Here is a 26,483-nt window from a genome sequence, read left to right on the forward strand (position 1 = left end):
TCCCTGCCGTTTGAACCAGTTGGAAGCGGACAGCTCCAGCTCAATGGCTATCTGGACTTCGACGCAGCAGACAACAGAATCTACATCACTCGTGAGTAAAAGTCATTCTCAGTAGTGATCAGGGTAACTGTTCTAGCCAGCCTGATTTTTTTTGCCGTCAACTCAATTTTGTTTGACATCATGTCAAGTGCTGAAGGTACAAGGTGTTGCGCTGGAAAATGTTAAAATTTTAACCTGCTGAAACACTTTTTCCTTCATTTTGGGGAGGTAATTTTACTAGTAGACCAAGCTAAGCTTAGTGACATCTTTTTATGCCATATTTCTTGTATTTCCAGAGTCTGGTACTGAAGGTCGAAAAATCAGCTACATTAACCTGAACACAGCCGGTGGAACTGACCCTGTTATCCTGGATATCATCACAGAAGGTGGGGTTGTGAATTGTTTACCTTTTATGTGATTTTTGGGGTCCTTGGGTTGCAAGTTTTGTATCTGCTTGTGTTGCTTGGCGGGTGGGAGGTAATTTGGACAGTTGATTGACGAATGGGGAGTCCTGAAGTCACCCCAGCATGGGGTAGGTGCGAGTAAGTGGGCTGTATGTGGAGGAATGCAGGAAGTAGTGTAATACATGTACCTTATTGAATTACACCATAACATTACAGTCCCTCCACAGTTACCATTCATTAACAAAAACCCACAGCACTTACCAGAAGTTATTGAACTTGAAGATCAGAAAAATACCAAATACTTTCCAGCAGTCTGAAGTATCACTGATTTTTTTTCTTCTTGTTACAGGGCTGCGCTATCCCACAGCGATAGCCTTTGACTGGGTCGCCAAGAAAATCTACTGGAGTGACGGTTACCCCTACAAGATACAGTCTGCTAATGCTGATGGGAGCAGCAAAGTAGACATTGTGACTGGCATTAATTATGTTTATGCCTTAGCTCTGGATCCATGTAGAGGGTAAGTTCTTACATGTACATTGTATGATTGATCTTAACCTTGCTACCTAGCCCCATAGCCAATACAAATTTAGTGGCAAACGGCTGCCTTAGCAGGCTGAAAGTTAAAAGCACTCAATGTTTTTCTTTTGAATTGTGATATCTTTGTGAAAATTTTCAGGTACCTTTACTGGACCCAGTATGGGGGGATTCAGAGGGCGAGCATGGGGGGTAACAACAGGACAACACTTGTCCCAAACACTGGTTTGGCTTACGGACTGGCTCTGGACTTTGATGAAAACAAGCTCTACTTTTCCGACTTGTATGGGTAAGTCACCTGTTGTTATTATATTTAATATTTGAATAACCTAAACGTAAACTGTGTCCATCCAACTCTTTCTTGGACCCTCTTGTGGGTTTTGGCCTTCCACATCTGAGTCATCCATTATGAAGATCTTTCTAGTAGGCACTTCTTACTGTTTATTCTTTGGAGTTGGCCATACCATCTTAATCAGCAAAACCTTGCTATGTCCTGAATGCTATGGACTCCCAGTCTGGTTCAGTCTTAACTGTTTGGTTGACTGACTCCAAATGTATCTGCAAGTTTCCTGGAGCATATCTATTAGACCATGGCATTGTGACTCCTAGTTAACCTCTTCCTATCCTCTGTTGTCACTTTCCATGTCTCAGATGCATAAAGTAGGACACTTCTTAATACTTGAGTGAAAGACATACCCAATAACAATGTATTTCCTGGTACAGGGATACGATTGAGAGGGTGAACATGGATGGAACCGGGCGTGAGACTGTCATCACATCGAGTCAGGCGCCCAACGGTATCGCGATTAGCGGGTCATACATCTACTGGACTGACTCCAGCATACGGGCCGTCCTTCGTGCCGAGAAACACACCGGAGCCAACCAGATCCGCATGGTGCAGGGTCTGACCGGTTTCATCCGGGACATTCATGTCTTCTCAACCTCCAGCCAACAGTGTGAGTAAAGATGTATAGTGATCCAACTGTGGTTACATTTAGATATACAATACAGTTGTATAGGTTGTCTTACTCGCAGTTTTACTTGCATGAGGACACTTTTATTTTCAATGTCAATGTTGGAAAACCGATTGTATAATAACGTTTCATTACTCAGATGTCAGATCACGGAGCTAGAAAGGTCGATCAGCGCAATGAATTTATGTCCCTTGCAGGGGTCCACACACAAAAACAGGCTAGGGTCGGTCGGGAAACCAGAAACACAACATTTTTTTCTAGGCCTCAATAAACCATTTCAACCAATCGACCAATTTTGTTTTAGGCTCCAACAATCCGTGTGAAAATAACAATGGCGGCTGCAGCCACTCGTGTCATCCCGCGCCCAGCGGCGGAACGGAATGCGCCTGTCCCAACGACGGCAACTACAAACTGGCCAATGGCGGCAAAGACTGCGTCCGTAAGTACAGTTTATTTTAAAACTTAATTTGCAACTACATAAAGTTTATTATTAAAGGCACTCATGCGATTTCAGGGCAGCAAAACTTGATTTGATTTTCAAAGTCAATTTTCTGGTCATTTCTTAATTTATTAAGTTGAATCAACCTTTTCCCATAGCATACTGATCAGTGATATCTGTGAGGCAAAAATATGATATTGCTGACATATTGTAGCCTAGTTTGAGCTATTTATTGGTGGTACCCCAAAAATAAAGGGACTCTTCATGTATCTTAACTGTTTTCAGGCTATTTCAAACACTTACATTTGTAAGTATGAACTGATGACAAACATGTACTTAGAAATAGCAGTAAATGTCAATATCAGACAGAATTTCTCATCCAGAATATTTTTTGTATTGCTGTCCTGAAATTGCATTAATTATTACTGTAGATGCCTTTAAATTCTTTCAAACAAGCATCAATCTTTTAGTAGGTTCACATACATGATTGTACAATGTACTGTGCAAGACAGAATAACAGGTCTGATTGTTAGAGTGCCTTAAATTATTCATGATTTTACATTTGTTTTCCAACATTCTTATAATAAGTGTGTAATCCATACCATTCAGGTCGAGTGGTGTCATCCTCTTAGGATACTGACTGAATACTTAATAGAATTTTTGGATGAGCCAATTTGTTTTTCACGATTAATAATTCATACTGATAACTTGCTGTAAATGTCAGTATCACCAAGTCTGCAGTATGGATAGGAACCTCTGGTTGTTCTTGTCAAGCCTGTTGTTTACACTGAGTTTGTCCTATGTTTCAGGTAAGAGAAGAGTTTATTTTACATGTTAATGTATGTCTGACACCTGTTTTCCCTCTGCAGCTGCCAACAGCACCTGCAACGAGCAGTGGCAGTTCACCTGTCAGAACGGCAGGTGCATCCCGCAGCGATGGAAATGTGACATTGATAACGACTGTGGGGACAACTCAGATGAACTCCCCAGAGTCTGTGGTATAAAAACTTGCTTTATTCCATAGTTCAACAAGTAACATCATCAGGAGTATACTTATTAGGGGAATCTCTAGTTTTGCTGCTTTTTTTATTATTACAGTAAATTCATTTACTCTTGGTGTGGTCTTATTGTAATTATGTGTTGTTTATCTTTTTTCTTCAACCCAAGGGAGTGTCAGTTTGTGTGTGTGTGTGTGTGTTTCTGACTTTGCATGAAGGGGGTGAAGTCTGCCGTCTCTGATTGCCATGTCTCTATTTGAATCTGACTGATGAAAGGTGAACACTTTGCCTCCTCACAGCTGACCATACGTGCCAGGCGACAGACTACACCTGCAACAACAAGCGCTGCATTCCAGCGTATTTCAGGTGCGACCACGACAACGACTGCAGGGATAACTCTGATGAAGCCGACTGTGGTGAGCTTGCCAATAATAACTTTATTTTTAATTAGTAAATTCAAATTTATTAGGCTTAAGCATGTCCCATGACCATCCCTAGTTAAGGGACTGATTTATTGATTATCGATAGTTAATAATTGTATCCCAGCTTAAAGTGACTGATTTCTTTATTATTGATCATTTTTTATTATTGATAATCATATCCAAGCACAGTGAGTTTCCAGGTACCACTAATGGTGTAAAACGAGTACCTGACTTTGGTTGGGGGAATAAAAGACAATGGAAGGTGTGGAAGGGCTTTGTTGGGCATTGCTCGGGGTGTGTTCAAGGGTCAAATTTAACTCAAACTCGACTGTATAGAAAGATAGGCATTGTTTAAATCTGGTCAGACTTCTCCCAAACTTCAGCCAACCTGGTTTGTTGGTTGGGGGAAGGTTCTGAATGTGTGACAGTGGCTTAAGTGTTAACGTCATAGATCTTACATCCCTACAGAGTACCCTGACTGTGGGGATGGTGAGTTCACGTGTGACAGCGGTCGCTGTATCCCTGAAATACAGCGCTGTGACGGGTACAACCACTGTCGCGACAACACCACCTCTGATGAGATCAACTGTCGTAAGTCTCAAACGTTCACCCTTTTCATTTGTGCTCTACACTTAGAATGTCCCCTTTTATCTGCAAGTTTTCTAGACATGAAAATTGTTGCCTAATTATTACTTCTAGGTACGGAAGTATTGTTTTGGGTGGCTGAGTTGTGTGGGTTTGCATTCCTATAGTTGCATGCATGTTGGATGGGAAGTGATTTGGACAGTTGATTGATAGGAAGGTCAAGCCTGAAGGTGACCTGGCATGTGCTGTTTGGGAGTACAAATGTACATGTAAGTGGGCAGTATGCAGAGGAATTCAGGAAGTGACGTAATACCCGATTGAATTACATCATTTCCCAATACATTCATGAAAACCTAGATGTCTGTTAACTTGAAGGTGCCAAAAAAAAAACCAAGTGCTTCCTAGATGTCAGAAATGTCTGATTTCTTCTTCTTTTATAATCTCAGCACCAAGCACCTGCCGTCCCAACCTTATAAAGTGCTCCACGACCAACGTTTGTATCCCCCGCTTCTGGCTCTGTGATGGTGACAACGACTGTGGCGACAACTCGGATGAAACACCCACCTTCTGCTGTAAGTTTCATCAGTCAGGACACATAATCTAGACTGTGTCATATAATTTGATAATCATTGTAGATTGTAGCTGTTGAGACAATGTACAATGTTCATGTATTGTCAGATTTGTAATGATCATACCTACATGTAGTAGAGTATTGATGTGTAGAAATTCGAAAGTTGATTTGAAAGTTGAAATTAGCCTTCAGGCATGATTTTGCAAATAAAGAATATGACTGAAGAATGCCCTATTGTCTCCCAGTGGCTGCCACCTGCAGTGCGAGTGAGTTCCCGTGCTCCAGCGGCCGCTGTCTCCCTGCCAGCTGGCACTGTGATGGAGACAACGACTGCGGGGATAACTCTGATGAACCAGAAGATGTCTGTTGTAAGTGTAGATTTCTTTGCTGAAATTCGAAGCCCAGTCCTGAAATGGTTCCAAGAGAGCTTGGTGGAGTGAGAGAGAGTTTTAAGTCCTTGTTAACTCTGTGTATGGAGGTTTTGTTTTTGGTGTGTCTGTTGGTGTGTTTCTATGGTTAGTTCCACATTTTTTGGATGCTAGGGACACTGACAGGAAGTTAGGCCAAAGGTCCCAGAAAAGGTTATCTCATTTCCTGCTATTGTCTGCATGTCTATTGCCTGATGGGAGCCAGAGAAAATGCATTGAATTCTTTATACAGAATCAGCGATACATTGACAGTAACATTCACAAAACTCTGACTCAATATTTGTATGGTGAGGTCATCAATTTTTTAAAATGATTGTAAAAGCCTTTTTTTCATCTGTAAGTTACAATAAGTGCCATATATGTAATGTACTAGTATGTGACGTCGAATGTTTTGAAAATCTGATTTTGTTGATCAGAGAGACTTTGTGGTCTGATTGTGGTAATTAATATCATAAAGCCTGTAGCTACACATTACAAAATATATTGAAGTTTGTAATGCCTGTCTCGATATCCAGCCAATCCTGACAGAACATGCTATGGTGACCAGTTCACCTGTGACAACGGGCGCTGCATCCCGGGCAGATGGGTCTGTGACAACGACAACGACTGTGGGGACATGTCAGACGAGGATGAGCGCCACAATTGCGGTGATTATTGCAGTATATCAGACTCTGCGTTTGCAAGTGGCCAATTTGGCCAAGTGGGTATAGTGCTCGCCTTGGATTTCTATATATTTTAAAACTATACAAATGTACGTAAATGACTCTAATGATGCAAAAATACTCTACAAGCCCAAGAGTACAAGAAGGTAGTATACAGTATATGGTAGTATACAGGTATGTATATAGTTCTGACATGCCTGTGTTTACCGCAGATGAAAGACCCTGTGGGGACGGCTACTTCACCTGCTCACATCCCGCAGCTAATCAGCGCAGGTGCATCCTGCAGAGGTTTGTTTGTGACGGAGACTCAGACTGTCCTGATGCAGAGGATGAACATCAGAACTGCAGTAAGTACAACTAATGTCAATTCCAGTTTCTCATATTTCTCTGCAACAAGAGGACTTAGGAAAGGGTTACCTATACATGTGACAGATATTTAATAGTTGGTTGCTTGCTTGCTTCTTTGTTTGGTTGGTTGGTTGGTTGGTTGGTTGGTTGGTTGGTTGGTTGGTTGGTTGGTTGGTTGGTTGGTTGGTTGGTTGGTTGGTTGGTTGGTTGGTTGGTTGGTTGGTTGATTTCTTGTTTGGTAGGTATTTACATGTACATGTAGCAGAATGCCTGCTTACATGTCTAAGTGCTGATGATCAGGTGAGGCACTGGCCCCTTGTTCCTCTTTTTATGACTTGCCAGGCTGCACAATTTATGGCTATTGTTTCTGCTACATAAGTGCTAGTTCTTGTAGTACTGTTCTTAGCAGGATGACTCAAATATGTTTTTTGTTCATCCATGTGAGTATTAACGAGGATGTTCATGTAAATTCCTGACTTTTGCTTTGGCTGAAGAAAAAGTAACTTTGTTACTTTGGTTAGTTCATACCATTGTACAACAATGTTATGTAATACAAATGTTGTATAATAATATCTAGAATATTTCTGCAAATGAGAAAAAGTCCTGTAATTATTATAGTAAAAGATGTACTAATGATGAAAAAAATCTCATCAGCCCGTCGGACGTGTCTGGAGGATGAGTTCACCTGTGATAACGGGCTGTGCGTCAGCAGCGGGTCCCGCTGTGATCATTACAACGACTGTGGAGACCACAGCGACGAGAGTAACGACTGCAGCTACCCCAGCTGTAACCCCCAGTACCAGTTCACCTGCCAGAACGGCCGCTGTATCCCGACACGGTGGACCTGCGACGGAGACAACGACTGTTTCGACGGGTCCGATGAGCTGGACTCACTTTGTGGTGAGTGAAGTAGTTTTTGTTTCCAGCATTAGGTTGGTTCTAACACAGCCTGATAGAAAACTCTACCACATCAGAATCATATTAAAACCTATGACCACCCAGTGTTATAAAGAACATTTAGTCTCGAATTCCTGTTAAAAGCATGTATTACGTTTAGCTGTTAGTTCAATCAGGAATTTTTGGTGATCACATATAATGTCATAAGTTGATACAATGTACATGTAGAGTAGTTAACTATGTGTCTAATGTATTAGAATTGGTTCCATTGGATGATTGTCTCTGCTACTAATGGCTCAAGTAAACCCTGGATTGTGTCTTTATATATTAAGTGATGTCACCCATCTTTTTAGTAATATGTACATGTTATGTTACTAACAAAAAGGTGATGTCTGAAATTGTCAGCAGTTGTTGTGAACATAGCACATATTATGTACTTCATTTATGTCAAATTTCTTTTCCCCCTGAATACGTTCTAGTGACACAAATGCCGACCTGCCCACCTAACCAGTTCATGTGTAACAGTGGTCAGTGTATTGCCAACAACCTTGTCTGTGACGGCCGCTACGACTGCCCTGACAACAGTGATGAGGCCCACTGTGGTAAGTGTTAGGAGTAAGATGTTTAGTCCTTTGGAAACCCCCTTTGTGGCAATATGTGTACTTTGGTATCAGGAATGAACTACAGTCAAACCTGCCAACTCTTCAAGCTGGCCACCTGTCCATGGTGACTGCTTTTTCTCAGTCCCCAAAATTTTCCCCATTGATGCAAGCATTAAGTAACCTGTGTCCAAGGTGACCAACTGGACCAACTGGAACACATTTCATAGATATGGTGACCAGCCCCTCAAACTCTGTCTTTGCTAAATAATGTAAAAAAAAACACCAAAGGGTGTCTGCTACAGCACCAGTTGCCATGGTGACAGCCATCTGGTCCAAGGCATTGACTTGTGTGTTTGGACACGAAAACAGAGCACAATATGTTTTCCTTCTGCAAAGGGGAACATAATAAATCTAGCTGCAACAGTGTTGTGTTTGACAGTGTCTTGTATTCTTCATACCCACAGGTATAAATGAGTGTCAGAACCCAGCAGTGAGCCAGTGTGAACACAGATGTGTGGACACACAGACCAGCTATCGCTGTGTGTGTAACACTGGATACGTCCTTATGCCTGATGGAAAGGCCTGTTCAGGTTAGAACACACTGTCTCATCTTTCCATGGCAAATATTTATTATACACATTGAATATTATTGTGTCAGTTTCAATAGTCATCCATATTCTGTATTCACGTAACAATAAAAGCTGCTGTTGAAAATGTCAAAATATGTGGTCCTATTCGTATTGTTTCAGATATTGATGAGTGTACAGACACACCGTGGGTGTGTAGTCAGGGCTGTGAGAACACTCCCGGCTCCTACATCTGTAAGTGTGGAGATGGTTACCTGAGGGAACCTGACGGTTCCACCTGCAAACATACCGCAAGTAAGTTTTTAAAAAACTCTCTTGTCTTCCAGTATATCCATAAAGGTGGCAAGGTGGACTTGGGTTGTTGACTCAGAATCTGAAGGTTTTGGGTTCGAATCCCTGGCAGGCCCCATTGTTGTGTCTTTGGTCTCCTTCACAGAGTAAAAATGCAAATATTTCACGGACATGCCACTGCTCTCCAGTCATTGGTGGAGTTGAAATTTCCTTGCTATCATTGGCCAAACTGATAATTGCCATGCTGTCATTGGTTGAACTGATAGTTGTGTTAGGCAGTCAGTATCAATATATTGTCAACCTAAGCTGTGTATCCATTTGCAAAGAAGAAGAAGACAGGTATTTGTGATAATGTTCTTTTACCTGTATCTCCCTCAGCTGTGGAGCCCTACCTTGTCTTCAGCAATAGATACTACATCAGAAACCTGACAGTGGACGGAAGCAGCTACAACCTCGTCAAGCAAGGTCAGAACATAACAAACCTTCATGTACAAAAAGCCACAGTTTCTTTCTACATGTGATTATACTAGTAACATGGCCTAGAAGGTTGGTAATTCTTTTTAATGTCTTTGTTGTTGGTTGGGACAATCCAAAGTGAAGTTTTCCTTTGTTATGTTGCAGGACTGACCAACGCTATCGCTATGGACTATGACCTTCAAGAACAGCGGTACTACTATTCCGACCTGGGCACAAACCTGATCAAACGCATGTTCATGAACGGTACGGGAGAGGAAACAGTCATCGATCAGAACATTCCACTGGTGGAGGGGATGGCTGTAGACTGGGTTGGAAGGTACAGTAGCCCAGTTGGTTTCTGTATAATAAGTTTCAGATGCAATACGAGGGCCAGCAAGTAGTAGGCAAAAAGTGGGTGACGATTGGTTGATTTTCCTACCAATAATTTGCATACAAGTTCAAAGAATTTGCATTTATATGATGTAAACAAAAACAACGATCGCTCGCATAAATGCTTATTTTAGCATAAAATCTACCTGTTGAATTGGGATCTCTACATAATTTGGTAAAATCACAGATTCCACCAGCTTGGAGTCTCTACCTTGACATATATATGAAATCTCTTGTTTGTTTGTTTGTTGATTTGTTGTTTGTGTTGTGTTGATGACCAGGAAGCTGTACTGGAACGACAGGAGGATGAAGAAGATGTTTGTGTCGGAGCTGAACGGGAGGTCCCGCAGGACGCACCACCAGGGCTGCATCAGCAAGAACAACACTGACTACTGCATGCAGGAGCCCAGGGCGCTGGCTGTGGATCCAAAAGAAGCGTAAGAAGCAGTACACCTCAGTTATAATTAAGGGAATTAATTTGTTGTACAATGTTAAAGTTTATTCCAACACATAGAGTACACCTTTGACAGGATAGTCAATGACCAATCACTTCAGAACGTAAACTTGTCAGTTTTTAAAACATTTCTTGTTTGTCTTCCAGGTACATCTACTTCACAGACTGGGGTTACCGTGCGTACATCGGCCGGATCTCGGCAGACGGGACACAGAAGGAGGTTCTGATCACGGAGAAGGTCAGCTGGCCCAACGCCCTGACCATGGAGTACGCCACCGGCAGGCTGTTCTGGGCAGACGCTCATCTGGACTTCATCGAGTCAGTACTGTAGTTTTCTCAAGGTTTAAACAATGCAAATTAAGTACAGTATACTTTAAATTTTGCATTGATAGATGGAAAAACTGTAACAACTAGGAAGAAAAGGACTTCCAACAGTTTGGGGCAAAATATGAGCATATTTGAGTTGATTTTTTTTTTGCAAATCAGAGTAAAATGAAGAAGTGAATCTGAGAATCAACAAATTAAATTGGCGTGGCCTAAAATTATTAATAAATTTGTCTGTTTCCCTAAAGGTTCTGTAACAAAGATGGCAGTAACCGTCACACCATCATTGGCCCCGCGGCTGACGGCACGGCGCCCCACCCTTTCGCCATGACGCTGTTTGAAGACTGGATCTACTGGACAGACTGGAACACCAAGACCGTGGAGAAGGCTCGCAAACTGAACGGAACCGAGAGAACCACCATGGTCAACACCGTCCACCGGCCTATGGACATCCACATCGTCCATCCACAGAGACAGATGCCATGTAAGTTTGGGAAGGGGGAGGGGGGCAGACTTTTTTGGGATGTGGCATTGAATATGGTATTCTAGACTCCCTGTCCTTGGTGCTGAATTCAACCAAAATTTCATACAAACTACGTAATCTTACAGGAACTGTATAGAGCATATGGCATTCCTGTCCTTAGTACTGAATATGTTGTTCTAGTCAGACTGTCCCTGTCCTTGGTTCTGAAACTTCTCAGAAAGTTATCTTAAAGTAACTGTATAGAAGATATGTCATTCCTATTCATGGTACTACATATGCTAGTCAACAAATGTAGTCCCTGTCCCTGTCCTTGGTGCTGAACACAAATGAATCTTCACACAAAGTGGGAGTAAGTCTGAAGGAAAATTCATGGTAAATTCCTGGATATTTGAAGTACATTCCACAATACGTTTCACAATATAATAATGCATTCTTACTTATAATGCATACCTACTTCCTGATAGTTTGAAATGTCTGATTTCTTGTTGTATGATGTCCAGTTGTGAACCCGTGTGGAGACAACAATGGCGGGTGTTCCCACCTGTGTCTGATGTCCCCGGAGAGGAGAGGCTACACCTGTGCCTGTCCTGACAACTTCAACCTGGGCTTTGACAGGTCAGGCAGTTTGGGACAGTGTTCTAGCCAGCGTCTGTCTTTCCTTCGTTCTACAGAATTTTGTTGCTCATGACAGATAAAAATTGTGCCCAATCTGTCATCTTTGACGGACAAAAATCTGCATGTAAAGATATGGAGAGAGGTGTTATTAAACTAAGCTTAGACTACCAGCAAAATTTGCCCCTCAAAATGCAGGAAATAGCAATTCAAAGGGTCAAGCTGTCAACATTTTTGGGGGGAGCCAGATGCCCCCCACCCTCCTAAGATTGGTGCGACGATGATGCTTCTCAAACAAAACCGAGATGCCCCCGATAATTTCGAGCTGGCTAGAACACTGGTTTGGATCCTACTCAACCGTAGTTGCATCAAATAGCTGAGTGGTAAGGCTAGCAGACATGAGATCTAGAGGTAATGGGTTTGATCCCTGACATTTCTGACTAGATGTTGTGTCCTCAAGATAAGCACCTGAATTCAGCTGGGGAAGTAAATAGGGGTGGAAGGAAAGGGGTGGGCACCATGCTTCTATGAACTCAGCATTGAAAACAACAACCTTTTGCTGACTTGCAGGAGAACGTGCATCGCCAACTGTGCAGCTAACCAGTACCGCTGTGCTGACAATGATCGCTGTATCCCTGACCTGTGGAAGTGTGACGGGGAGGAGGACTGTAGAGACGGGTCGGATGAACCGGACAGCTGTCGTACGTACTGTTGACAAAATTGCTATGCTCCGAATTGCTCTTAAACACATGTACTTGTCCTTGTAAACAAAACATGGTGACCATCAGCATTCATTCAGTTACATGGACCTTGGTAATATTTGTTGTTCTTTTTTTCATTTGTGCAGCACCGCGCCATTGCCCAGCGGGTACTTTCCAGTGTACTAACCTGAACTGTACCTATGCCTACTACCTCTGTGATGGGGATGATGATTGTGGGGATGGCTCGGATGAAGATCTCAACTGTGGTATGTGTTAACATTTTATTAGAATCAGCACAAAGAATGATTGTAAAATAATGTTGAAAATCTTTATGTATACCTTCTGGGCAACTGGGCAATTTTAGTGTTACATGTATACGTATTTGAAATGACAGTCTTCAACTTGTCTGTATTTGTAATAGCGTGTGTAGTACAGTGGTTAGTAACCCTGCCACTGGACTGAGAGGTTGTGAGTTTGAATCCCGGCTGTGTAGCTTACCCAATATGGATGCTGATAAAAAACCACAATCTACTGCTCATTGTACAAAATGTACTTGTTGAAAAGAGCTATGGGAATGGTACAATAAACCTGTATATGCTAATGTACTGCATGAGTCTCGACCAGTGGAAGAGTAATTCAATTGTTCATTGCATTCATTTGAGCTAAACTGGTTTGTGACTATTTTTCCTCTCTGTCTGGTAGATGACCGTCCGTGCAACCCCGGTCAGTTCAAGTGTAACAACAACCGCTGCATCGCGCAGGCCTGGCGCTGTGATGGGGACAACGACTGTGGAGACAACAGTGATGAGGACCAGGAGTACTGCAGTAAGTACAGTACAGTCAAACATAATGTCTCAGCAACCACTCAAGGGACTGAGGAAAAGTAGTTCCTCCAGACAGGGTTGGTTGCATGGATGGTAATAGGCTTATGCTAGTATGTGTGATACAAAGTTACAAACTCAAAATCCATTAAATAGAGCATGTTCTATTCGGTTCATTTGCACAATGCCTGTGCACCTTAATTCCCAGGCAAGAAACCTGTCTACAAAAGAGGCCCATACATGTAGGTTACATAAACTTAGTTAATTGTTTTACGTTCCATAGAAACTATCAATTTGGCCACTGAGTGGGTGGTGAATGCCCTCGGGATTGTAAAAAAATGTATGATATATAAGTATCATTTAAAAGACAACAAAACATGACAAAAATTTGTATGGAATTTGTTAAGTGGTCAAATTTTGGCTGTTGCTCAGTGGTTGCAACCTCTAGTAGAAAAGGGGTTGTAAGGCATTCACCCTTGTGTATTTCAACCTTTTCCCCCACAGGTACCCGTACATGCGCCCCCGGCCAGTTCACCTGTGGTAACGGCTTCTGTATCCCCGACACCTGGGTGTGTGACTGGGATAACGACTGTGGAGACAACAGCGACGAACCTGCTGAGACTTGCCGTGAGTTTACACAAATCTTACAGTGTTAGAAAGAACCCTGGAGCTAGAAATTTGCAAGCACTTAGTGTAACAATATAGTAATCAAAAGCAAAGCCTTTTAGCAGGCCTCAAAATACATTTCTTCTGCATACCTGCATGGCTCCAATACATTTTTTTTTTCAATATAATGGATACATGCATCATTTCTCCATTCAGTCATCTTGTCATTTTGTGCATGATATTGTGCATTGTAGGCCATCAATCATGTCTTTTTCAATAATGATAAATGATTTATTAGCTTCCATATCCTCTTTGCTCTGTGGTTCTGTCTTTCAGTTAAGAATTTGCGGGTAGATATGTGAATATGTTTAATTTAGTTTGCCAGAAGCAGTAGAATGGACTGGAAAAAAGTAGCAGCAGACAGCTTTAGTAAGGATTAACAGAGCAGTACAACATGTAATTTGTTAGGCTGGACAATGTTAACATTAACATAATCCATTTCCTTTGCAAATGTTACCTCTCTAGTTTTATATTCAACTTTCCTTCACCACTCTTCCAGGCACGGATCCTCAGTACCATTGTGACCCGCATAACGACTTCTCCTGCCGTACAAACTACCGCTGTGTGCCAACCTGGGCCATGTGTGACGGATTCAACGACTGCAGAGACAACAGTGACGAGGCTGATGACCTGTGCCGTAAGTTCATCCTTTACTCCTACTCCTATATCTACTAAAGGCGAAGATTAGTGTTGAACTGATGTCTGTCGGATAGGACGCTTCATGTAAATGGAGGTCTCGTGTTTGAGGAGAGCCACACCAGAAAAATGGAGGTTTCTCAGAACTGTATGTTCATGGTGGTGGCAGCTGCGGAAAAAATAAATTTCTTAGCGGTAATGATAAGCTTGTACTTCAAACGTGACCGCGAAAACTGCAAACATAAAATTACAGTGAAAAAATTTTAGCATTTAGAAACACCATTTGTAAGCTCCTCACAGTTCAGCCCCTGTTTGGGTAGCTACTGTAACAGTAGTCTGCCCACCCAATAACAACAACAAATGTTTGTTGTGCAGAGTCCATGACGTGTGCACCAGGAGAGTTCCGCTGTGACAACCATCGCTGTATCCCCGAGCGCTGGCACTGTGACTATGACAATGACTGCGGGGACAGAAGTGATGAAACTGGCTGTCGTAAGTACTGTCTGCTTTCTGTTGGTTGTGCAGGCACCTTTCAACTCCTACTCTCCAAGCAGAGGTTTGGCTTCAGCTTATTTTTGGTGTGTTTTTAGGTGTTTTTATTGGGCTTTCCTTTCTGTACTGGTACTTTTTTACGCCAGCGGGTGGCAAATGGTATACTTGATATACTGTTTTTTTACATTTGTTTTCAAAATTCCCTCTGGAAAAAGAAACACAAAATTGCTTGTAGTGGCACCTCGTAATCTCTGTTATTGCCTGTGCATATATTAATCTGTTGTAAACAAAATATACATGTAAGTCTAACATTCTACAGCCCATGTTGCTATTTGACCAACTGCTAGTGTCAAATGTTAATGTGCTTTACAGCTTTAGCTGCTACTTGACCATACGTACATTTTAGCTTCTAATATCTTGTATGATCCTTTGCTGAATTAAAGCATTTTTAAGATCACTGTTCACTTCACATTCAAGTTATTTTGTCTTATATTTTACATTATTGATGTTTTTCCACATGCAAACATTACAGAAGACAAAGGTTTTTGATCTTGCTCTGTTTACTGATTTTTTGTCATAACAATGCATGGACTAATAAGTGAAATGCCTGATTGCTTAGAAATTCACACATATACATGCTTGTAGCACTGATTTCATGATTCAAAGTACTTTCTGTTGGGTGTGCAGGCACTGGTACTTTTTTACGCTAAGGGGTGGCAATTGGTATACTTGATATACTTTTTTTTACATTTGTTTTCAAAATTCCCTCTGGTAAAAGAAACACAAAGTTGCTTGTAGTGTCATCTCGTAATCTCCTTATTGCCTGTTCATATATACGTATTAATTGTTTTTAGGAAATATTGTGACAAAATTGTACCCTATTCAGGGAGAATGCAGATACATGTATGCTCTCTCTATATATAGCTATATTGTATGTACATTTTGAGTATTGTGCTATAAAGTTTGAACATATTATCCAGAATCAACAGAAAAGTGAGCTGTAAGAAATTGACAAGTAGACGTTGATATGATAGTTAATGCTTACTAGTTTTTCCAAAATGAGATTTGACACTGTTGTTGTGTTGGTGTGAACAGCTCCGCGGGAGTGCAGTGAGAGCGAGTTCCGCTGCGGGAACGGGCGCTGTATCCCGGGCAGGTGGATCTGTGACCATGACAACGACTGTGGCGACCAATCAGACGAGCAGTCGTGCGGTAAGTAGAAAAATCGCAACTTCCGCAACAAATGAGTCATCCTTTTCATGACCTTCCTTTGTCACCTATACAATAAATAGCAAGGCTTGCTATATTTTCACCACTATTTGCTGGTCATTAACCTTTCGACCAAGAGGTTGGGAGTTCGAATCCCAGCTGTTGTTGCTCACCCGACATACACGCTACTAGTGAAGCGTTGCAATCCTTGGGATGAGATGTTATGCTGTGGTCAACTTTCATTGTGCTTATTGAAAAAAACTAGAGGACTTTTCCTGGTACAATGAACCTGTAAATACTGTACATACCAGTAGTGTCTGTTTTCTCTGTTGCAACCAGTGGGAGACAAGCTCTTCAGTGAGCTAAAACTTGATCAAGATCACTTTCCTTCAAGAGCTATTTGACATTTGTAGTGTTACAGAAAGGGGGACGCAATAAAACATTTTTACTCTTTGTGTTCCCCAGAGGTGATGAGTTGTGCTCCTGACCAGTTTGAGTGCCAGAGTGGACACTGTGTGGACCAGAGGTTTGTGTGTGACGGTGACCGTGACTGTCGGGACTCCTCGGACGAGTTCAACTGTCGTAAGTACACGTCATGTATCTCAAATGTAGCTGAATTTATCATTGAATTAAAGGCCCCTTATATGTGTTTTTAAAGAATCATAGACTATTCACAATTTTAATGTACCTACAATTTGTGTCTTCTGTTGTAAACAAATATAAGTCTAACATTCTACAGCCCCTGTTGCTATTTGACCAACTGCTAGTATGGCATGTTAATGTGCAGGTATACAGCTTTAGCTGCTACTTGACAATACGTACATTTTAGCTTCTAATATCTTGTATGATCCCTTGCTGAAGTAAAGCATTTTTAAGATCACTGTTCACTTCACATCCAAGTTATTTTGTCTTATAACATAAATTATTTTTTCCACATGCCAACATTACAGAACACAAAGGTTTTTGATCTTGCTCTGTTTTACTGATGTTTTGTCATAACAATGCATGGACTAAGTGAAATGCCTAATTGCTAGAAATTCACACAAATACATGCTTGTAGCACTGATTTCGTAAAATCAGCATTTAGAACATGAATAATAGTATGTACAACATTTAGCAAGCGGTAGAAAACTTATTTTTTGATTGCATTTTAAACTTAGTAATCACTAATTAGTAAAATGATTGAGTCTTCACATACATTTAATACATGTATGTTGTTGAATTTCAGCCACGAGATACCCAGACGGTAGCTACTGCCCAGCTAACAAGTTTGAGTGTGACAACACCATCTGTATCCCCAAAACATGGCGCTGTGATGGGGACGACGATTGTGGGGACGGGTCAGATGAAACCATGCAGATTTGTTGTAAGTTCTCCCATAATTTTCAATTTAACACCAAAAATCACCAAAATATTTTGTTAATTTCCCAAGAGCCCTATAGTATCTAGTGGAACTGTAGCTGTCTTTACAAGCCAATGAGGATGCAATGTATTTATTTTGAAAATTATCCACTGCAGGTATACCATTTATGAATCCTGATTGGTCAGGAATAGGCCAATGATATAGCTCCTTGTTATTTTAAACAATCCAGGGATCCAGTCTTATTTTTTAATGCTTGCTGTAATTTTTCTGACACTGACCTTCCCCAACTGCTATGGTATCATCTAATACCAAAATTTGCATTTACTAGAGCATATCATCAAGTCTATCTCTAGAAGTGATCATAGATTTCTTCAATCTTAATGTAGAGGACAGTCATTTAAACATGAACTTCCATGCCAACTTACAGGAAAGAAATCAGCATTATTAACCTGCCTATCTCCATTACAAATAGAGAATTGGTAGTCAAAAGGCTACTTCAGTGTGCGAAAGGTTAATCGACACTTCTGTCATAAGCATTCAACATCCAGCCTGAGTGAATCTAGACTCGAGGCCTGGTTTTCATCTCCGTGTGTTTGAGAGAATAGTACGTCCCCTTCCACGAAACCCAGTTAACTCCATCTGCGTAGGAATGGTGGTGCCCAGCATGGTACAGGCCGTTCAGGTTGGAGTCATGACAGCTTTCGTACCACCAGGCTCCCTTGTAGGTCTGAGCACAGCTGAGATCATTGGTATCATTGTCTCTGTCCTTAGTGGAGAAAAACATTGACGGGTGTCGAGGTGCCAAAGAATCTCCTGAAAGAACATGCATGCATCAATATGAGGTATAGATTAAAGACTACTAAGGACTGATGGCACTACTGTAGAGTTTAGACCTCTAATTCAAAGAGGGTAAATTTTGCATTTCTCCATAGTTAATACTAATAGATCTTACAACACATTAACAATAGCTAAAACACATGGTCAGGTAAGTCACATTGTACACTATCAAAAGGCACTTTTAGAGATTGACAGGAAGTTAGGTCAAAGGCCCTAGAAGGTCCAAGAAAAGGTTATCTCATCTCCTGTCTTTAATTTCCTGCTGTATGCAGGTCTGTTGCCTTATTATGAGAGCTAGAGGGAAAATGCATACTTGACAGGAAGCAATTCACAATAATGAATAAAGCAAAAAAATTCCCCAAACTTTGAATATTTTACAGAGTTATGAGCTTTTCAAATTCTTGTTTTTACCTGCCGTTCCTGAATATCCCCCTACAGTCAGTCTGTACATGTGCCCTTCATCCTCCACCCTGAAGGTGTTGTACTTGGCGAAGGCTGAGTTTCCCTCCATGTCTTCCATGTCTATCCTTAGTTCATATCCTCCCAGTCCTGTCAGGTCATGGATGTTGTCATTACCTGTTGTGTTGGGAATAAGTGGTGTTAGTAATCTTCTAAAGGGGCATTACATGTATGTAACAGTTTTGCTCCAAAAATTGAAATATATTAATCAAGAAAAATCTCCATGTGATTGTCATTTACTGCCACTTCTCAACATATCTGTGCTATTATCTCACATTTCTGACATTTATGGTTGGTGACAAAACAGCCCACACATGTACGAAGTGCACACATTTTGAGGCACCACCCCAAAATACCAGAATGTAAACAAACATGTCAGACAACTACAGTGCTTCCAGCCTAAGTTTAAATACGCTTGTACATGTATGGTGTAATATTTTGGCACCTCCACTTCCTGAATGACATTAAGTTGCAATGGATTTAACTTACTTTGTAAAGAAATGACCAGAAAATTGACTTTTAGTATTGTCCTAATGTTACATAATGCAACTTTAATATACAAATTTGGTTGTTTTTCTATTAATCATTTAATGGACAACATTTTTGTCCCTTACCCAACCAGAATTCTCCCCTGAGGTCCCCAAACCCTGTCTTGTAGGCCTGCCAGTCCAGGTAGAAATCCACGGAACCATCCTGACGCCTTTGGAAAACCTAAGAATGATACACAGATGTTGTTGTTGAAATATTTCACTCCTTATGATACATACATGTATCATAGGTATTTCAGGAATATGTATTTTTATAACTATCTTTAGTACTTTACTGAGAAGGTTATGTTTGTGTGTCCTTGGTGTGTCCATACAATAATGTATTTTTTTTATTGAAAGCATAATAGAGGAACATCATTGTTGTGGTACGTTGGTAGGTGTTGGAAGGCATCGTTACATTTTGGGACCCCTAGTGGCTTTCTAATAAGGTACTGGAGCAAGATATCAGGTTTTCAAATGGACCCAAATGTATGAGAAATTTGAAAATTTAAAGGAGATGTCCATACCGTCCATCCTCCCCCATCAGTGTCCATGTCACAGTAGACATGTATAGGACTGATGCCCCCTGCTGTAGGGTAGATGATGTAAACACCACTTGTGTCGTGTCCGCTGTTCAGTAGTTCCCAGCAGTTACGAGGTCCAGTCACCTTGTCTGTACACAAACAAACAAACAAACAAAGCGCAATTGTCAAAAATGAAAAAAAATGGACTTGGATGTTGAAATCAATGTTCTTACAATTTTTGTTGTTGTTTTTGTTTGGTGTTCTGGTGCCTCGGGTGGTACAGAATATACTGTATTTTATCCTTTTTTATTTTACATTATTTGCATAATACTAATGATCAAGAACATGCTAAACCATGAGCTGGTCTGGAAGAGTTTGATACATGGTTACACACTATACCAACAGTATGCATAATATATTTACCCTGTTAGAGTCCATAGTCCAGGTTCTGCTAAACTACATGACAGTCATTATATTTTATAAATCGGATTGTCAACTCCGTACCCTCCAGTTGCTGCAGACTTGTAGTACACTGCTGCAGTGTTATCTCCTGTTGCTGCAGAGTTCCCTGCAGCTGCTGTAAAGCTGCAGCCTGCTGCTGGATGATGCTGTCTTGACTGCTGACTGTGGCCTGAAGAGCCTCCACTGTGGCCTGCAGATCACTCTCAGCCTGAAACTGGTTTAAAAAATTAATGCTCTCAGTTTTCGCTGAAGCTCAAAGTCAAGTCAGAGAATTGTAAAAATTTTATCTGCAGAAAGAACAAAGCAAACACTTTTTTCAAGGCATGTCTAGTACATGTTTCAGGACTGGTCCTTTGTAAGGTTTAAGATTCAGTTACTGTTACAGTATAGTATAGATCTTGCATTTAGTGTGCCTTTATTAAGTAGATAGGCTATGAGATACTAGACTGGTGCACTGTGCAGAAGAGAAGCGGATGCTGAGAAAAGTACTTTGCAACAGACCTTAGCAAGCTTACAGATGTGCCCTATGTGGCAGAGACTGTCATTCTCGTAAAGGACTGTTCAGCCATTGATGAAGCTGTAGGGCTGTTATCATTCTTGATTTTACCATAGTCGATAACTGACTGAAGGAGGCCATAGCTATATAGTGAGATGGGCTTGGGAAAGGTTTTGAGCATCCGCTTGACTATAGATACCATCATATGAATACAGTTTTCCCCATAACACACTGTGTTCTTTTAAAAATGACATCAGGAAGCACATGCACATGTGTTTGTACTCACTTCAGCCAGCTCCTGTTGAGCTAGCTGTTGCAGCTGTCCATCCAGACTGTCAGTCTTGTTCTTCAGCTGTTCGAGCTGTCCCTCTATGCTATCCTGTGTGCTCAAGTACAGCAAGAGATGATCGAGAGCTGCACTGGGCTCCGAGGGACAGCACATTGTGCACTGTCCAGTAACTTGATTGTGTGTTGCTGCTGTCCCGTCATGGGATAGGTCAGGGAGGTTTTTGACAGTTGCTGTCCCTCCCTGTTGCAGCAGTGTTAGGACAGCTAGAAGCACCAACTTTCCCATCGTGTTGCTTGTCAGAAATAGACTGTGAAATCCTCGTCTTTTTTAAGCAAGATCAGCTCAGTACCGCTCTATATTTTTGTATATTGGTGGATCACCAGGATGTATACAAAATATAGAGGTCTTAAGTAGTTTTAATGGCTGTTGACTATTTGCACACAGCTCAGTTTTCTTCCACAAAGATAATTTGGCCAGATAGATGCTGAAAGGTACCATAACAATGACCCAGTTGGCAAGCTTTGAGTACAGATAATTAGTGATAAAGCATCAAGTTTAAAAAACACACACAGTGTTTTAGTAAACTTTGGCTTCATCAGACACGTACTAAGTACTTTGTAGTGATGGCTTTTGACTGTTTGTTATCTGAATGTTTGCTGAACAAATCTGGCTATTCAATGCACAAGCAAACATTTTTGCTCTTATATAAGGGTTGGTTTTTCCAATATGCTGAAATCAGCAAATTTACTACCAAATATTGGTTTGGGCAGCTGAGTCTCGAAGTTTGTCTGAGTGTCCAGATTAGGTTGACAGCACATGGGTGGGTGGGTGTTCAAAGGTCTTAGAATCTGGCCAGATGCCATCAGGGGAAAGTCATATGTTTTTCCAGCCAAGGTTTTCCAGAAGTTTGAAATTTTCGATTTCTTGAGTACCGGGGTAGTATGTAATTTTTTTACTAAATTAAATGTACTATGTATGGTTTCTTTGCTTTGAAGAGTCACTAGCTCCTCACCTAAAGTACTTTCTGTCTAATGTTGTGTGTTTTTTCCCCTCCAGACCAGATTGACTGTCCAGAGGAGACTCGCTTCAGGTGCAGCAATGGTCCGTGCATCCCTCGCTGGAAACTCTGTAACCTCAGGGACGACTGTGGAGACGCTAGCGATGAAAACAACCACACCATATGTACGTCAACAAATGTTATTTCGTTGAAATATATACATTGTCACACATATCCAAATATGGACTCCCAAACACTGCCTAGCTCCACCAACCATGGTTAGGAGTAGGTCGAGTGTAATGTAATGTAAGTGTTCAGCTGTGAATGTTTAAAACTTTCAGGTGTTGAGGTTGATCTATGGTTTGCTGGTGTTTTTGGAGTAGAGTGGGGCATAGTTGGCAGTCAAATTTGACTCAAAATGAACTCAAATTCGATTTGAGTTGTATTGAAAGGTAGGCATGGCCTATCTGGTCAGACTACTTAGTACAAACCTCAACCAACCTTGGTCGGTTACATTGATGTTAGGGGAAAGGTTCTGAATGTGTGACAGGCTTCAGTTGACCAGTGTTAAATGTTGTCTTGTCTCCAGGCCAGCCAACTCGACAGAACTGCAGAGATAATGAGTTTAAGTGTGAGAACCACAACTGTGTGTCCAGCACTAAACTGTGCGACAATGCTGACGACTGTGGAGACATGTCAGATGAGTACGGCTGTAGTAAGTATATCACAGAAATATTTATTTTACCATTAAAAGACTGGATACTGCTACAACTAAAGTTGTGGAAGGATTGACATAACAGGTGACTATCATATTTCTCTGTCGTACATGTACTGGGCAGCTTATTTAGATGTTAATCAAATATTCTGTAATTATACAATACCCTGATAAATAAAAGCAATAACTTACATTAATTTTCTTGCTTTTAAAACCCATTTTATTTACAAGCCAACATGACGGGAGACTTGTTGAGCAAAGGTTTTATTTTACTTTATTTTAATTAAGTTTAAAGATTTCAATACTTTTGATATGTTTTGCTTTACTGATGATTTTTTTATGTTTAATTTTTTTTTCTGATTAAGGCCAAACCAATTTCATCAATTTTTTTTTTTTTAATTCTTCACCTTAATTTTCTCTGGTTCTAAAAGAAATTTCAAGTTCTGAATCAACTCCAAAATGCTCATGTCAAAGCACCATCACTATTAAAAGTTCCTTTCTGCATTTAATACAGCCTCAAATAAATGTATTTACAATTTAGAGACAGCGATAAAATAATGTTCCCAAACTAAAAATTTTGTACTTTCTGTTACAGACAGTAACAATGAGGAGAGGAATGAGTGTACAGATGGAGACCATGGATGTGAGAGGAACTGTACAGATATCCAGGGTGGTTATGTCTGCTCTTGTGGACCTGGGTATACCATATCAGCTGTGGACAGCAGGTCTTGTGGAGGTAAGTTTGGCAAAGCTTGTTTAGATCTTTACATTCATTTTATATCATGTATCTTGAAATGTACTATGTTACATTGTTCCAAGATACTAATGATTATACAAGATGGCTGAAGGTCATTGGAAATATTCTATTGTATTAAACAACAGAAACAGACAGCAATATCACTATATATATTACTTACTCTTGTTTTTGGTGGATGACCGCCCAATTGCTGACAGATGATTGATAGGAAGGTCAAGCCTGAAGATGACCCAGCATGTGTCTGGTGAGAGTAAGTGGGCTGTATATGGAGGAATTCAGGAAGTGGCATAATACCAGAGATAAATTTACATCATGTTCCACTACATTTATGAAATCCCAAAACACTTCATGGAAGTCTGAAATCTCCTACTTATTGTTTTCCAGACGTGAATGAGTGTGAGGTATTCGGCAGCTGTCCTCAGGGCTGCAGGAACAACAAGGGGTCGTTCCGCTGTGTGTGTTCCCGCGGCTTCAGACTGGAGGGTGCTGATGTGCCTGTCTGTAAGGCTGCCGATGGTAGGTCCATACAGAATCATCCTATAATCTGCTTTGAATGAGTACTGTGGTTAGGAAGAGGGTATTTTAATATTAGACAGTAATTTATGAGTATACAATATACAAGGAAGTGTGTACATGCCTTGGCATGCTTACGTGTATCCTCCCTGTATTTACATTTGAGCTATGGCACCATAAATATGTGTTGTAAACAATGGATGAACATCATCATAATTGTTTTGACTGATAAGCCTTATTTTCCATTCCTACCGAGAAATTATATAATACCTCCAAAAAGGAATGAATCAAGATATATATTTATATAACTATATATAATTAAGATTTATATTATATTTATCATAAGTGTTGTATAAAGAAAGTTAGTCACATTGTATTTACAAACACATTTATTCTCGTATCCACAGGAGAGGCTAAGTTTGTAATTTTCAGCGACGGCCCGGAAATGAGGCGGTATTACCCTGAGGGAGGCAACATTGGAGAGTACAACGACCTGATTATCGGGGAACGGCGAATCAAGGCCCTCGATTACGACTACAACTACGCCACCATGTCCAGTCGTAGGCGCAGGGATGTTACTGATGGTAGTGCAGGTAGGGACTACACCGTTCACTTGTTATAATATATCGTGCTGGTATCTTTGCATTTCTTTTTTATTGAGGCCATTTTGTGTTGGGCCTTTTTTCCAGTACATGTATTGATTTTTACTTGGAAATTCCTGATTTTCTACATAAATCCATAAATAGGCTGATGTGAATGTCATTCAGAACCTGTGACAGCTGTGTCAGTGTAAATGTTATTCAGCACCAAGGACATCTGTATAAGTGTGGATCTCATTCAGTACCAAGGACAGCAATGCCTGTATAAATGTCATTCAGCAGCAGAGACATTTGTGTCAATGGGAATGCTGTTCAGCACCAAGGATAGCTATATTTATGTGCATGTTATTTGGCAATGAGAACAGCAACTTCAGTGGGAATGTCATTCAGCACCAAGGACAGCTAAGTTAGGGATAGCTGTGTCCATGTAGATGTCATTCAACACCAAGGACAGCTATGCCAGTGTGAATGTCATTCAGCAGCAAGGATCGCTATTACCATGACTTGCTCAGAATCAAGGACACACACACAAGTTAGTGTTAGAGTATCAGAGCGAATGTTAACCCTAGGGCCAGCAATGGTGGTGTGGTCATTACTCAACATGAACCTGTTTTTGCCCCTCTCTCAGGTCTTGTGTACTTCACTGACACCTCCTCAAAGACCATCAAGCGTGCATCCCTCCCCACGGACCCCGCCCACCTTGGTATCACCCAGGACCTGGGCATCTCCGACCTGTCCGAGCCTGACGGCATCGCTGTGGACTGGGTCTCTGGGTAAGGCACTCTTTTTTTTGGCTACACCACAGGGGTGGATCCAATAGCATTGTATTGATCTGCTTTGGACATAGCCTATGGCTATCTACACACTACGGCTGCAATATGATTCTAAATATAAGATTCTACATGAAATATACTAAGTCTTGTTCTTGGTTTTTGAAAGGCAAAGTAGTCAACTGTTTTATTGGGATAAAAAGAGGCTGAAAAAATGTCCATCCCCCGTAACTAAGAATTCCTGACTATGAATGCAGTACAAGTGTGGATGCAAATTGTACTCATGTACTGAACATTTATTGTGGTTCCTCTCTTAGCCTTCTGTACTGGACTGATGCTGGCACCAATAAGATTGAAGTGTCCATGCTGGACGGTCGCTACAGGAAGACCCTCATCAGTAACAACCTGGACAAACCTGCAGCTATCGCTGTCAACCCTGAGAAGGGGTAGGTAGACCCCTTAGTGTTTAACATGCAATGTATTGATGCATTGTAGAAAAACTTTCTGTCTGCCTTTATGAGCATCCATCTGTTTAAGGCTTGATAGATTTAGGATTGCGATGATGTGAGCCAGTAATTTTCTGCATATATCATCTAACAAACTACTACATGGGAAAGCTTGTAGGTTTATGCTGGCCTCTCCATCTCTGTCCTGCAACTTACTACATAATGTAATCCAACACCAAAGGGTGTCTGCTACATCATAGTTACAATGGTGACAGCTGTCTGATCCAGGTCGTTGACTTTATTTGTTGTAGGAGAAGAAGAAACACAGCAAAAACGTTATGTTTTCCTTCTGCAAAGAAACATATTAATTTTAATCTCTTGTACCTTTCCAGTGTGATGTACTGGACAGACTGGGGGGCTGTTCCGAAGATCGAGCAGGCGTGGTTGAACGGGGAGCAGCGACAGGTGGTGGTCGGCACGCAGCTCGGCTGGCCGACCGGGCTGACCATCGACTACATGAACAACCACCGTGTGTACTGGTGCGACGCCAAGGAAAATGTCATCGAGTCCATCAACTGGGACGGGACAGACAGACAGATGGTTCTCAGTGGAGGTGAGACATACTACAAGCTACTTCACAGTTTGAAGTGTACATGTCTAATGTGATGCATTTCAAGTTGAAGCAACTGGCCATTTACATTG

At 41.1% G+C, this 26,483-nt stretch overlaps 2 protein-coding genes across 2 annotated transcripts in view; one reads left to right on the forward strand and one right to left on the reverse strand.

The window, feature by feature from the left end:
- LOC109479005 (low-density lipoprotein receptor-related protein 2-like) overlaps positions 1-26,483 on the forward strand; it is an 85,822-nt gene that overhangs the window by 53,345 nt on the left and 5,994 nt on the right. Inside the window, 38 exon segments of the mRNA XM_019780851.1 lie at positions 793-961; positions 1,121-1,267; positions 1,702-1,934; positions 2,257-2,391; positions 3,261-3,389; positions 3,689-3,805; positions 4,280-4,402; positions 4,843-4,968; positions 5,213-5,335; positions 5,911-6,042; positions 6,270-6,404; positions 7,060-7,305; positions 7,782-7,904; positions 8,369-8,494; positions 8,654-8,785; positions 9,161-9,247; positions 9,404-9,575; positions 9,910-10,065; positions 10,230-10,400; positions 10,655-10,890; positions 11,391-11,505; positions 12,073-12,203; positions 12,350-12,469; positions 12,906-13,028; positions 13,529-13,651; positions 14,190-14,327; positions 14,702-14,818; positions 15,914-16,030; positions 16,493-16,609; positions 17,256-17,393; positions 22,041-22,166; positions 22,571-22,696; positions 23,292-23,432; positions 23,838-23,969; positions 24,374-24,559; positions 25,194-25,338; positions 25,653-25,781; positions 26,174-26,394. Coding sequence (XP_019636410.1) covers positions 793-961; positions 1,121-1,267; positions 1,702-1,934; positions 2,257-2,391; positions 3,261-3,389; positions 3,689-3,805; positions 4,280-4,402; positions 4,843-4,968; positions 5,213-5,335; positions 5,911-6,042; positions 6,270-6,404; positions 7,060-7,305; positions 7,782-7,904; positions 8,369-8,494; positions 8,654-8,785; positions 9,161-9,247; positions 9,404-9,575; positions 9,910-10,065; positions 10,230-10,400; positions 10,655-10,890; positions 11,391-11,505; positions 12,073-12,203; positions 12,350-12,469; positions 12,906-13,028; positions 13,529-13,651; positions 14,190-14,327; positions 14,702-14,818; positions 15,914-16,030; positions 16,493-16,609; positions 17,256-17,393; positions 22,041-22,166; positions 22,571-22,696; positions 23,292-23,432; positions 23,838-23,969; positions 24,374-24,559; positions 25,194-25,338; positions 25,653-25,781; positions 26,174-26,394 — 5,463 coding nt within the window.
- On the reverse strand, positions 17,853-21,324 carry LOC109478972 (ficolin-2-like). Its single transcript, XM_019780803.1, has 6 exons — positions 20,982-21,324; positions 20,242-20,413; positions 19,741-19,886; positions 19,301-19,397; positions 18,639-18,803; positions 17,853-18,203 (listed from the first exon to the last, which is right to left on the reverse strand). Exons 1-6 carry the CDS (start codon positions 21,267-21,269, stop codon positions 17,950-17,952), a joined length of 1,122 nt encoding a protein of 373 aa, XP_019636362.1. The 5' UTR covers positions 21,270-21,324; the 3' UTR covers positions 17,853-17,949.

This window comes from Branchiostoma belcheri, unplaced genomic scaffold, assembly GCF_001625305.1.
Source record: "Branchiostoma belcheri isolate BF01 breed outbred unplaced genomic scaffold, Haploidv18h27 scaffold46, whole genome shotgun sequence".
Lineage (NCBI taxonomy): Eukaryota > Metazoa > Chordata > Leptocardii > Amphioxiformes > Branchiostomatidae > Branchiostoma > Branchiostoma belcheri.

Bases quoted from the DNA above. Each gene is read 5' to 3' on its own strand.
- LOC109478972 (XM_019780803.1), bottom strand. From the start codon at position 21,269: ATGGGAAAGTTGGTGCTTCTAGCTGTCCTAACACTGCTGCAACAGGGA. The intron at 19,887-20,241 runs GTACGGAGTTGA...GTTTGTGTACAG, and splicing joins AAGTCTGCAGCAACTGGAGG to ACAAGGTGACTGGACCTCGT. The intron at 18,204-18,638 runs GTAAAAACAAGA...ATGTTCTTTCAG, and splicing joins GGGATATTCAGGAACGGCAG to GAGATTCTTTGGCACCTCGA.